This window comes from Orycteropus afer, unplaced genomic scaffold, assembly GCF_000298275.1.
Source record: "Orycteropus afer afer isolate SDZICR_OR568_19922 unplaced genomic scaffold, OryAfe1.0 scaffold00255, whole genome shotgun sequence".
Taxonomy (NCBI): Eukaryota; Metazoa; Chordata; class Mammalia; order Tubulidentata; family Orycteropodidae; genus Orycteropus; species Orycteropus afer.
The window spans coordinates 4,346,295-4,359,617 of record NW_006921842.1 but is presented as its reverse complement, the minus strand read 5'-3'; the positions used below and the strand labels follow the sequence as shown (position 1 = coordinate 4,359,617).

At 43.5% G+C, this 13,323-nt stretch overlaps 1 protein-coding gene and 1 pseudogene across 1 annotated transcript; one reads left to right on the top strand and one right to left on the bottom strand.

Moving 5' to 3' along the window:
* Positions 1-3,972: 3,972 nt before the first annotated feature.
* H1-3 (H1.3 linker histone, cluster member) lies at positions 3,973-4,635 on the top strand. Its single transcript, XM_007949851.1, has one exon. The coding sequence runs from the start codon at positions 3,973-3,975 to the stop codon at positions 4,633-4,635; it is 663 nt and encodes a 220-aa protein (XP_007948042.1).
* A 30-nt stretch (positions 4,636-4,665) lies between these two features.
* LOC103204677 lies at positions 4,666-5,264 on the bottom strand (annotated as a pseudogene).
* Between the last annotated feature and the right edge of the window lie 8,059 nt (positions 5,265-13,323).

Here is a 13,323-nt window from a genome sequence, read left to right as displayed (position 1 = left end):
AGAAGCAGATTACCTGACCTTTTCTCCAAGGTGCCTCTGGGTGGACTGGACCACCTTTCCGTTAGCAGCCCAGCACTTAATCATTTGTGGCACCAGGAAGTCTATCACATATAGTTGTTGTTGTTGTTGTTGTTGTTTGCCATCGAGTCGGCCCCGACTCATAGCGACCCCTCCTTGGGTTTCCGAGGCAGTATCACTACGGAAGTAGGATTGCCCAACCTTCCTTCCGAGGAGTGGCTGGTGGGTTTGAACCGCCAGCCTTCGGGTGAGCAGTCAAGTGCCTTAGGCACTATGCTACCCGAGCTCCTATCACATATAGTTAGTGGCTACTTATTGGACAGTGCAGATATAGAATTTTTCATCATTGCAGAAAATTCTATTGGACTGTGGTATCGTAGAGGATTCCTTCTGAGATGCTTCTAGTCTAAACTGGGAAAGGAAGTGTGGTGGGTATCCAAGAATGAGGCTAACTGCAGGAAGTGAGGGTTGGAATATTTTTGAAGTATAAGAGAATTAGCTAATTTCTGGGTATACAAAATATCATGGATAGGGAGAGGGACATGTAAAAAGGACATTGGAAGTTTTGAGAGAGCACTGCCCCTTTAAGGAAATAAAACTATCCAACGCAGTTGTGCTTAGAGGGGAGTTTCAAATGGAAGAGTATCCTTAGATGGGGCCATCTGAAAGGAATTTAGAGAGACGTGATTTGCCCAGGCCCTTCTGAATATATCATTCTAACGCAATGCTCTGTCTGCTATATAACCTAACTCAAACCAAACCAGACCCACTGGTGTCAAGTTGATTATGGCTCATGGTGACCCTATCGGACAGAGCAGAAGTGCTTCAAAGTTTCCAAGGCTGTAATCTTTATGGAAGCAGATTACCACGTCTTTCTCCTATAAAGTGGGCTGGTGGGTTCGAATCACCAACCTTCTGGTTTAACAGCTAAGGTCAACCACTATGCCATCAAGGCTCCGATCTGCTAACTAGCCCTTATTTTTTCTTTGTCCTTTTTGGAAGGTATTCTCCTTAATCATTTTTCCCTTAAACCTTTGTAATCAATTGATTTTTGGAATGCTTATGCATAGCCTCTGTGCAACAAGCCATTAGTTATTACCTAAATCTCTTGTAAGCATTTACTATGGTGAGGTGGGGTGGTGGTACCATCAAAATATTGAGAGAACATGAAGTCATACATTAGCTACCCATCAGTTATCAAAACCATTGTTTTTCTTAGTTATTTAATACATTTGTAAATAAATAGCTCAAGCCTTGGACAATCTACTATTTTAGGACATATACAGATTGAGGATTCAGAAGTAGTAAAACATAACTCATTTGTGGCTACCAAAGTAGCAAGTGAAATTTTTCATGACCTCAAATTTATAGTCCCATGGCGGTAATTCTTGGGTGTCATAGTGTCTAAGGCATTTGACTGCTAACCAGAAGGCTGGCAGTTCAAACCCACAAGGCACTCCTCGGAAGGAAGATTGGGCAATCTACTTCTGTGGAGATACTGCCTCAGAAACCCATGAAGAGGTCACTACGTGTCTAATTCGACTCGACGGCAGTGAATTTTTTTCTTTGGTTTTTGGGGTAATTCAGCTTTCAGGAACCTTGTCCATGATACAGTCCTAGAGAAGATAAGAAACTGGGTCCTAAGCAATAAAATAACAGAGTAACTATATGCAGTGCAGCACTGCCCCTTTGTTTTATAAACATTTGGAGAAGGAATCTGCATGGTAAAATCAAGTCTCCCTTATTGCTGTCCGAGAAAACCAGAGATTCCCCACAAACAAGGAAATGGCCTTTAGCCCCAAAATCTTCTCACTTATCTGGGACCTACATAGTCATGAGATCCAGTAAGAGCTACACAAGAATGAAATGGTGACATCTTCTGTAGAAAGAACTTTTCACCTATCTGAAATTGAAGGTGTGTGTGTCATTCAATGATTTCCAACAATTTTTCAACAATCGACATAACTATAACTATAATCAAAATGATAAGCCTTTAAAAATCTAATATTTAATCGTATATTTAGATATAGATGCTATTAATCTGTGGACAAAAAAAAAAAGTGTGTCCATTGCTATTGACAATGATGCTGTAGTAATGACAAATAACACCTTTCTTCAGACACCAATAAAATATCTCCCTAGTGAGTAGATTGCTGTAGATCCAATCCTATAAGCTTATCTCTTTCAGTCACAATATTTGTAGTTTGTTTCCTGCATATACATAGTCTGAAGTCCTAGAGACTTGTTTCATTCTATGACAGCCAATGAATGGCTATTTAAAAACAATGCAAGTCAAGCCAAGTATTTTATGTATATAAAATTAGTTAAGTGTGCAAAGACAACATTATTAAAGTTGACTATTCTGTAGTGATACCACCTTGGAAACCCAAGGAGGGGTCACTATGAATCGGATCCGACTCATCGGCAGTGAGTTTGGCTTTTTTTGGTTATTGTATCTTGGATTTATATGAGAAAATCCTCAAATCACCATTTAATTTAAGCCAGAATAACTACATTTTTGGGAACAGAAGTACCTATTAGGAGAAGCAACATCAAAACATATTTTTTGTTTATTTATTTTACAAACATGGCTTTAATTTCAGTATCTGCTTATTTTGTGGAGATTGCTACTTTTGTGCTTAACTATCCAATATTTACCTTGTTTCTCCAGCTCTGTTGTACGACAGAGCAGAAAGATTCCTAATTTTTGCTATGAAACGTTCATTCTATGGTTCCTACACGCACACATTTCGTCAATTAATTTAGTTATGTCAACCTAGTTCATATTTTGTTAGTAAAAAGCCCAGAGAGAATTATGAAAACTCACTATTTAGTTATTTAAATGAGAAATTATTTTTTTGGTAACAACTCAGTGTCCATACTTGCAATGCTGAAAAAAATAAAGTTAAATCAAATTTCTATTTTAAATATTATTTTGAAATAAAAGAAAAATTACAGAGCTCCTTGCTAAATATTGACAGTGTCTGTCATGGAATGAGTCACAAAAGAGAGGACATGGTATGTCACATTGCTCTTAAGTTCACAGAGGAAAAAAATAGATACACCTGCTGTGGCATCACTTCAGGATTCACTTTTCTTCTTTGGAGATGTTGTACTTAATATTTAATATACATTCTGTATCTGAAAAGTCTATGATATTGATTTTTTAGAGAAGGCTAGTGACCCTATTTAGACCAGTTTATCTAGAAGACAGTTGGAGCAGCCCCACCCCCATCCTCCCTAAAGTGTTTAAATCACCAAAACATAAGGATCAAACCCAGCTTACAAATATGTCACTCAAGTTCTTAAAAAGACAAGAAAAGAGAAAAAAAGATGTTTTCTAAATTAACCACCCCTCTTACGCGTAAAATCTTTTACCCCAGTGCCAATTCCTAGGGCTTGGTGCAAACAACTCGCGGGAGAGCCTGTGCTATTACTCCCGCGAATAAACCAATTTTCCTTACACATTTTAGTAAAAATTAGTTTATTTATATACAGTTGAGACGACAAGAATGCGCAGAACAATAGCCTGGAAGAAAGAATTACAAACGCAACTTGAGGAAATAGTATTTTTAAGGAAAACCTGAAAGTTGTCTCAATTTGACCTAAGTTTGGAAGAGAGTTGGGGGAATCAGGAAAGTTTCAGGTTGCCAGTTTTGAACCTAGGTATAGCAAAAAAGGTGTAAATGAAGCCTGAGACCTCTCGCATCAGTTTTTCCCAAATACTCAATAACTTCGTGCCCAGATTTTTAATATTTTTCTTCTTTTTTAAGAGACAAGAAACACAGCCATGCAGCAGAGCCGAGGAGCCCTGCTCCAGCAGCGCGGCGCGCTGAGCAAGGAACCAATCATCACACAGCTTCTCTCTATATAAACCCCCAGCCTCTGGCTCCGGGAATACGCCGTTCTGACAGTTTTGACTTTAGTTTTTTGCATTACTGGCAAAACAGAAACATGTCGGAGACTGCTCCAGTTGCTCCTGCTACTCCCGTACCTGCGGAAAAGACACCTGTGAAAAAGAAGGCAAAGAAAACTGGTGCAGCTGCTGGAAAACGTAAAGCGTCCGGCCCCCCAGTGTCCGAGCTCATCACCAAGGCGGTGGCTGCGTCCAAGGAGCGCAGCGGCGTGTCCTTGGCCGCGCTTAAGAAAGCTCTGGCTGCCGCTGGCTACGATGTGGAGAAGAACAACAGCCGCATTAAGTTGGGCCTGAAGAGCCTGGTGAGCAAGGGTACCCTGGTGCAGACCAAGGGCACAGGCGCTTCGGGCTCTTTCAAACTGAACAAGAAGGCGGCCTCTGGGGAAGCCAAGCCCAAGGCCAAAAAAGCTGGGGCAGGCAAGCCCAAGAAGGCTTCTGGAGATGCCAAGAAGCCTAAGAAGGCGACAGGGGCAGCCACCCCGAAGAAAAGCGCCAAAAAGACCCCGAAGAAGGCCAAGAAGCCAGCAGCTGCTAGAACCAAGAAAGTGGCCAAGAGTCCTAAGAAGGTGAAAACACCCAAGGCCAAGAAAGCTACCAAGAGCCCAGCTAAGGCAAAGGCCCCTAAGCCTAAGTCAGCCAAGCCGAAAGCTTCCAAACCGAAAGCAACAAAGGCAAAGAAGGCAGCGCCCAAGAAGAAGTAAAAAGCATGGAGGGTCCTCCTGCTTTAAACCTCAAAGGCTCTTTTCAGAGCCACCCACAAATTTCAATCAAAAGAGCTGAGCGATTGTGCTACTGTTAGTGACTATCACACACCATTAAAAGTTCTGAATCCTGAGTTCTTTTATTTCTTAACTTTGAAAAGTTTTTGCCCGTACTCGATTGTCTACCGAGAATTGTGGCCTTTTTACTTTGGTTAGTTTTTGGGGGTAAAGTAATAACACCAATTACACCATTAACTTTCACTTTGCCTTGTGGTTCTTGAGTTTTAGGCAGCAGCACGGCTTGATCTTGGTAGGACACCAGCCTGAGCGCTGGTCACGCGGCCCAACAGTTGAGTTTCTCATCGCTGTGGACGGCCAACTGCAGGTGGCGCGGGATGATCCGCGTCTTGTCGCGGGCCGCGTTGCCCGCCTGCTCCAGGATCTCCAGCGGTCAGGCACTCCAGCACCGCCACTTGGTACACTGGAGAGCCAACCCCTCACCCGCTCAGAGTAGTTTCCCTGTCCGAGGAGGCGGTGCACTCGATTCATCGAGAACTGTAGGCCCGCGCCAGAAGAGCGAATCTGATAGTGGCACGAACTTTGCCTCCTTGTTAACCTGGCGCAGACATGTTGGACCAGAACATTTGTTCAATTTTACAAGCCAAAACAAGCGAAAGGCTTAAGTCTCTGGCTGGTTCGTAATATCTGCTTTCCCATTGGCTTGCGGCTGTTGAGAGTTAGCCAATTACAACGTGCCTCTTGACTTAGTTGCATGGCTCCTGAGAGGAAATACTACACCAATCAGAGGTTTAGATATTAGAGTTCTTACAAGCTGTGAAGCTGCAGAAAGGCCTGTATCCCCTTCCTTCTACCCAGCACATCAATGGCAAACTCTTTGGAGGGCTATTGTGATTCTTCCTTAATTAGCATAATCATTACCACCTGGTGCTAAGTGATAGTGTTAAAAGGTGCCTATGGTAATTTGATGTAATTAATTGTAGCCCTCTTTTCCCCAGATTCCTACTCCATAGATTGTTGAGATGGCCTAGAGGCTGTCCAGGATTTTCAAGGCAAGGAAGAGGGAAGGAAAACAAAAGAAACTCAAACCTTTAGAAGTACTGTATGATTGGTGAGTGATCTGAAGATGGGGTTAGTTCCCAGGGCAACAAAATGGACTGTTGGAAGATGGGTTGACCTGGATGTTCCACCATATCCATTTCAGACCTCATTCCTAGGGCTGAGGTGTTTTTTGTTGCTGTTGTATTGTTTTGTTTTTGTTTTAAATGTCGAGATACCCATTGCCATCGAGTCAGATCCAACACATAGGGACCCCTCCTTGGGTTTCTGAGGCATATCACTATGGCAGTAGATTGCCCAGCTTTTCTTCTGAGGAGTGGCTGGTAGGTTAAGAGCACTCAACCACTGTGACACCACAGCTCCTTAATAAGTGCAAAATATCTGTGATTTGTACTGGTGAAATAGTCCAAAAAACCCTGTTAAATCCACTGTAATTAGTAACCTACACTTGTAATTGAAAGAAATGCTAACTTGTATTTAGAGTTTGTGAAAATAAAATTGTAATTTCTACCCATTTGGATTTACAGTTCCCATAAAGGCCTGTAGAAATGCTGATGGTGTAGTGGTTAAGGTATGTGACTGCTAACCATAAAGGTTGGTGGTTCGAACCCACCAGCTGCTCCACAGAAGACAGATGAAGCAGTCTGCTTCTATAAAGATTTACAGCCATGGAAACCCAATGGGGGTCGTTATGAGTCAGAATCGACTGGATGGCATTGAGCTTGGATTTGGTTTTATAAAGGGCTGTAGAACTGATTCTTTCAGGTTTTGTCAGTAAAATTAAGTGGGTTATCCCAACATTGGGAATTCTGGTGGTGTAATGCCTAAGACATTTGACTACTAACCAGAACATTGGCAGTTCAAACCCAACAGCCACTCTGCAGAAGGAAGACTGGGCAATTTATATTTGTAGAGCTCTACTGCCTCAGAAACCCAAAGGGGGTCGCTACGAGTCGGAATAGAGTCAATAGCAGTGAGTTTTTTTTTTTTTTTAAGGGTTACTAAGAGTCAGAATGCACTTGCAACGGGCTGCAATTATTGCAGATGTCTGGAAATACAGATTACATTAATTGTGAGTCCTTCAAATTGACATCAGTTACTACATCTGCTACTTGTTGCTGTTAAGTACCATTGAGTCAATTATGACTCATAGCAACCCTATACACAACAGAACGAAATACTACCTGATGCTGTGCCATCCTCAAAATTCTTGTTATGCTTGAGTCCATCGTTGTAGCCACTGTGTGAGTCCACCTTGTTGAGGGCCTTCCTGTTTCCCTCTGACCTTCTACTTTACCAAGCATGATATCCTTCTCCAGGGACTGATCCCGTCTAGACTTTTTTATTTAATGTGTTACTGAACAAATACAAATACATAAGGAGCTCTGGTGGTGTAGTGCCTAAGGCATTTGACAGCATTTGACAGAAGGTTGGTGGTTCAAACTCACCAGCCACTCTGTGGAAGGAAGACTGGGCAATCTACTTCTGTAAACATTTACCACCTTGGAAACCCAATGGGGGGTCACCGTGAGTTGGAATCAACTCGATGGCCATGAGTTTGGTTTTTTTTTTTTTTTTTTGAACAAATACATATATTATTATACTACCATAGTTGCAGGGAGGCTGCATATTCTGACTTCCTCTAACCCCACCAAAGGAAGACAGAATCACCATCAGCAGCCCAAGACCTATTCCTGTAAGGCCAGACATGCTGCCTCCCTCCAGCCCTTTCACCAACTGTGACACCAACCATTCCTCCTTTAGTGCTCACTACCTCTCTGTGGGGTTCAATAATTTGCTGCAGTGGCCACACAGAACTCACAACTTATGAGGTTTATTAGGGAAGCAACGGGCTACAATTCAAGCTCAGGAACATGTTCAGTCTCTCTCAGCCCTGTCTCTCAGCTAATAGTCTTTCTCCAGCAGTGCATGTCTCTCGGTGTCTCTCTTAGCAATGTTTGTCTCTCTTAGCAGCGCATGTCTCTCGCGTCTCTCTCTCAGCAAGTGTGTGTCTCTCAGGAGCGCATTTCTCTCAGCAGCACATCTTTCTCTGCCAGCAGTCAGAGAGACTCCTCCTGCCTCTAGAAGGGCTCCTTTTGAGCCTAGCAGAGTGGCTGTGTTAGACTGGGTTCTCTAGAGAAACAAAACCAATAAAGCTTATATATATATATGTATACAGAGAGAAATTTATCTTAGGAAAATGGCTCACACACTTATAGAAGTTGGCAAGACCAAAGTTCCTGGATCAAACATCAAGCTGGAGGCTTTTCCTGACTCTTGCAGCTGCAGGGGCTGAGGAGCTCAAGGTTGGCAGGCAGTACACTGGCTGTTGACTGCAACGAATGACGAATCCAAGATCTCCAGGCCGAATGGTGGATTGTTCACTCACAGACAGTTGTAGTGGTTAAGGTATGTGACTGCTAACAGAATCCTGATCCGCTGAAGAATGTCTGTTTTCCTGGAATGTCCATAGATATACTGGAAGCAGTCCATACCTCTAGGGAAAACTCCCCTTCAACAGATTGCCTGCTCAAAGCATAATCATCTGATCCCACCGTGGGAATAACCACATCACAACAGCTTAAACCACACAGAATTGTGGTCCAGTCAAGTTGACACACAGCTCTAACTATCACAGTGGCCAAACTAACCAACCCCAACATCACAACTCTATACACCTGAGAGAGAGAACATCCCAGAAAATTACTTCATGCCACTTCTCAACAGAAATACCCCAGGTAGATAACTTTAACAATCATGAGCTACTCAGTTGCTCATGGCAAATTCCACCATGGAGTTTACAAAGACTTATGGCTAGAAAAGCCATACCAGCTAATTTACTATACCACATATTCATACTTACTTTTTTTAAAAAACACATTTTAATAATTTTGGGGACAGTGGTGGTTCAGTGGTAGAATTCTTACCTCCCATATAGGAAATCTGAGTTTTATTCTGGGCCAATGCACACTGCACAGCTACCACCCATCTGTCTGCTATCATGGCAAATAGGTGTCAGTGAAAGAAAGGCCTGGTGATCTATTTCCAAAAATTAGCAAATGAAAATACTACAGATTACAAAGGTCCCACACCATTGTGCATGGGGTCTTCATGAATCAGGGAGCTAACAACAACAACTAAAAATAAGAACAATTTCCCAATGTTGCTACCTTTCCTATTCAATATATGTTAAGTATTTAAAAACATGACATTAAGGTATCTATAGATTTTCCCAGATAATCCAGAGTCTGTCACACACAAAATAAGTCATAAACTCCTGACCCTGTCTTCAGTGGGACCAACTCCCATGAATTAAATTTTATATCCTATTTAAACTTCCAAATAAAGGGACATAGCCAGTGTCTTACTTCTCTACAAAACCAAACTCACTGCTGTCGAGTCAGATCCAACTCATAGCTACGCCTCCTTGGGTTTCCAAGGCAGTGCCACTACAGAAGTAGGTTGCCCGGTCTTCCTTCTGAGGAGTGGCTGGTGGGTTTGAACCGTCAGCCTTCTGCTTCACTGAAACTCACTGCTGTTGAGTTGAATCCTACTCATAGCGACCCTTCCTTGGGTTTTCGAGGCAGTATCACTATGGAAGTCCATTGTCCAAACTTCCTTCAGAGGAGTGGCTGGTGGGTTTGAACTGCCAGCCTTCTGGTTAGCAGTCAAATACCTTAGGCACTACACCACTTCTCTGGTGCTGCTGTAATAGCTTTACTGAACAGGAATTTATCCTCTTACAGTTTAAGAGGCTGGAAGTTAGAATTCAGAATGCTGGCTCTAGGGGCTAGGTGAAGGCCTGTCACTTGTTCCAGGCCCCGGGGAACTGGAGCTGTCTCCTAACTCTGGCAGCTACAGGCTGCTGAGGCTAACAAACCCAAAGTCGACAGGTAGAATTAGCGTAATTCCAAAATCAATAGGCAACATGGCAGGCCAGGCACTGGTTCAAGTCCAGAAATTGGAGGTAAACACTTGGCCAAATGCAGGATCTAAAACATGCCCCAAAGCTTGAGACCTTTCCCAAATCTTCTCCATATATACTGGAAGTAGGCCCCACCCTGAAGTGAACTTGCCTTCAACTACTTTGCTGCTCACAGCAGATTCCACCATAGAGGTGATTACAATCTCATCATGGGGAATAACTACATCCAGCTGCCAAGCCACTCAAAATTCTTTGAAACCTTGGAAGCTGTGGTGGTTACACCCAGAGGCACTCCATCTCAGACTGATCTATTCTACAAATTAATGCCTGAAGGCCTGAGATGGAGTGGCGGGCTTGCCAGTTGGCCCATGGAATGAGAAACCTGATTGCCTTTAGACAGGAAGCTTTCTGGTGGAGTAGATTGCCTTTAGGCATTAATTGGTAGAAGCTGAGTAACCAAGGAAATGGGAGGCAGAGCTGCCTCACACTCAAAGGGTAGGATCATGGCCTCTAGGGTTTCAAAGAGTGGAACTGCCACAGCCTCCTAGGTTTCAAATCAAATCTTCACCAACTCAGTTCTGGAGTGTGGGGCTGCCGTACATGAGTGCCAGTGGGATGAGGCCATATCCACAGCCCAAAAGTGAGGAGTTGGGGCTGCCATGCCCAAGGGGCAGAAGAACAGGGCCTGCCAGGCCAAGGGGATGAGGTCACCACTCAGGTGGATGAGGAGAATTGGGCCACTCAATGGAGGAGATCTGTACAGGTACCAAGATGACAAGGGGTAGAATGTGGTACTTAAGGCTGTGTGTCAATTTGGCTGAGCTGTGGTTTTGAGTGGCCTGGATGTAGTTATTCCCCATGATGAGATTGTAGTCATCTCTCTGGTGGAATCTGGCATGAGCAGCTGAGTAGTTGAAGGGGAGTTACCTTCGGGGTGTGGCCTGCTGCGGTGTAGTAAATTACTTAGTGTGGCTTTTCTACCCATAAGTCTTTGTAAACTCCACAGTGGGATTTGCTATGAGCAACTTGAGGAGCTCCTGACTGCTAAAGTTGTCCACCTGGAGTATTTCTGTTGGGAGTGGCACAAAACAATGTTCTGGGAGGTTCCCACGTTCTGTCAGGTGCTTAGAGTTCTGATGCTATGATTGGCTAGTTTGACCACTCTGCCAGGCTCAAAAAGGAGGCCTCCTAGAGGCAGAACTCTCTCTGACTGCTGATTGAGGAAGATGTGCTGCTGAAAGAGACACATGCTGCTGGGAAAGAGACGAAAGAGACATGCATTGCTGAGTGAGACACCAAGGGGGACACACTGCTGGGAAAGAGACTGAGAGACTGTTGGCTGAGGGATGGTGGGCTGGAAGAGAGACTGAGTGTTTTTCCTGAACTTGAATTGTAGCCTGGTGCTTCCCTCATAACTCCCGTAACCTGTGAGTTCTGTGTGGCCACTGCAGCAAATTATCGAACCCAGGAGAGAGGTGGTGGGTGCTTTGGGAGGAACGGTTGGAGAAAGGGCTGGAGGGAGGCGGCATGTCTGGCCTCGCAGGAATAGGCCTTGGGCTATTGATAGTGATTCTGCCTTCCTCTTGTGGGATTAGAGGAGGTCAGAACATGTGGCCTCCTTGCCCTTTTTGCACCTGCTTTCATTATATATGGAGACAGTTTGGGAAAGGTCTCAAGCTTTTGGGCACATTTTGGATCCTGCATTTGGCTGAGTCTTCATCTCCAGTTTCTGGACTTGAACCAGTGGCCTGCTGTGTTGCTTGTTGATCTTGAGATTGTGCCATTTTATCTGCTGACCTTGGGTTCATCAGCCTCAGAAGTCTGCAACTGCCTGAGTTAGGAGATGCCTCCAGCTCCTTCACCCAGCCCCTGGATCTGGCATTCTGGACTCCGACTTCTAGTCTTCTAAACTGTAAGAAGGCTGCAATGATGTCCTCAAGCACAGCAAGGATTGTGAGAATGGCACAGGACCAGGCAATGTTTTGTTCTGTAGTACGTAGGGTGACTGTGAGTAGAAGCTGACTCAATGGCACCTAACAACAACAGCAGCAAACTGTAAGAGAATGAATTCCTTTTTGTTGAAGACATCCACTTGTGGTACTTTTATTATAGCAGCACTAAAGAACCAAGACAGCCAGTGAGTGTCTTTCTAGTTCTTCCAACCAAGAATTTAAGTTTTTTGAACTATAGATGTATCTTGTAATTTCTTCTTTGCACAGAAAGCCAAAAATTCTCCCTCCAAGAGTGAGGAACTCTGGTGGTGTAGTGCCTAAGGTATTTGACTGCTAACCAGAAGGCTGGCGGTTCAAACCCATCAGCCACTCCTCATAAGGAAGACTGTACAATCTACTTCCATAGAGAACTGCCTCAGAAATCCAAGGAGGGTCATTATGATCGATTTCAGATGCAACAGAAGCAATTAGATATGACCAAAGACCTCCTGAAGCTTTACTCTGTGTAATCATTGCTATGTTTGAGCCTATTGGTTCAGCCACCGTGTCTGTCAATCCATCTGGTTGAGGATGTTCCTCTTTTTCACTGATCCTCTGCTTTACCAAGTGTGATATCCTTCTCCAGGGACTGGTCCTTCCAGATAGCATGTCCAAAGTACATGTGACTAAGTCTTGTCATCCTCACTTCCAAGGAGCATTCTGATTGTCCTTCGTCCAAGACAGATCTGTTTGTTCTTCTGGCAGTCCACATTATATTCAATATTCTTTGCCAACACTATGATTAAAATGCATGAATAATTCTTTGGTCTTCCTTATCCATCATCCAGCTTTTGGATGCGTATGAAGTGACTGAAAATATTATGGCTTGGGTCAGGTAGACCTCAGTTATCAAAGTAACATCTTTGATTTTTAACACTTTAAAGAGGTCTTGTGCAGCAGATTTGCCCAGTGAAATATATTGTTTGATTTCTTGACTGCTGCTTCTGTGTGGGTTGATTATGGATCCAAGTAAAATGAAATCCTTGACAACTTCAATCTTTTCTCCATTTATCATGATGTTGCCTATTGATCCAGTTGTGATTATTTTTGTTTTCCTTGTGTTGAGATATAATCCAAACTGAAGGCTGTAATCCTTGCTCTTCATCAGTAAGTGCTTCAAGTCTTCGCTTTTAGCAAGCAAGGTTGTGTCATCCGCATACTGCAGGTTTTTAATACGTTTTCCTTCAGTCCTGATGCTGTGTTCTTCATATAGTCCAGCTTCTCAGATTATTTTCTCTGCATACAGATTAAATAAGTATGGTGGAAGGATACAACTCTGACACACACTTTTCTTTTTGGTATAGTGACTCTCTGTATTCCTTCCGGGAGCTCTGGTGGTGTAGTGCCTAAGGCATTTGACTGCTAACCAAAAGGCTGGTAGTTCAAACCCACCAGACACTCCTTGGAAGGAAGGTTGGGCAATCTACCTCCATGGTGATACCGCCTTGGAAAGCCAAGGAGGGGTCGCTTTGAGCGGATCCAACTTCATGGCAGTGAGTTTTTGAGTTTGTATTCCTTCCATCTTCTTTTGATGCTGTGTACCAAGGGAAACATATACATATGGATAATAATGAGAAGAATGGGAACTCCAGAACAGTTAATTGTGCTCATGAGGAACCTGTGCATAGACCAGGAGGCTGTTGTTCGACCAGAATGAGGGGTTACTGCATGGTTTAAAATCAGGTAAAAAGTGCA

Excerpts from the sequence above, each read along its gene's own strand:
- H1-3 (XM_007949851.1), top strand. The coding sequence starts at position 3,973 with ATGTCGGAGACTGCTCCAGTTGCTCCTGCTACTCCCGTACCTGCGGAA.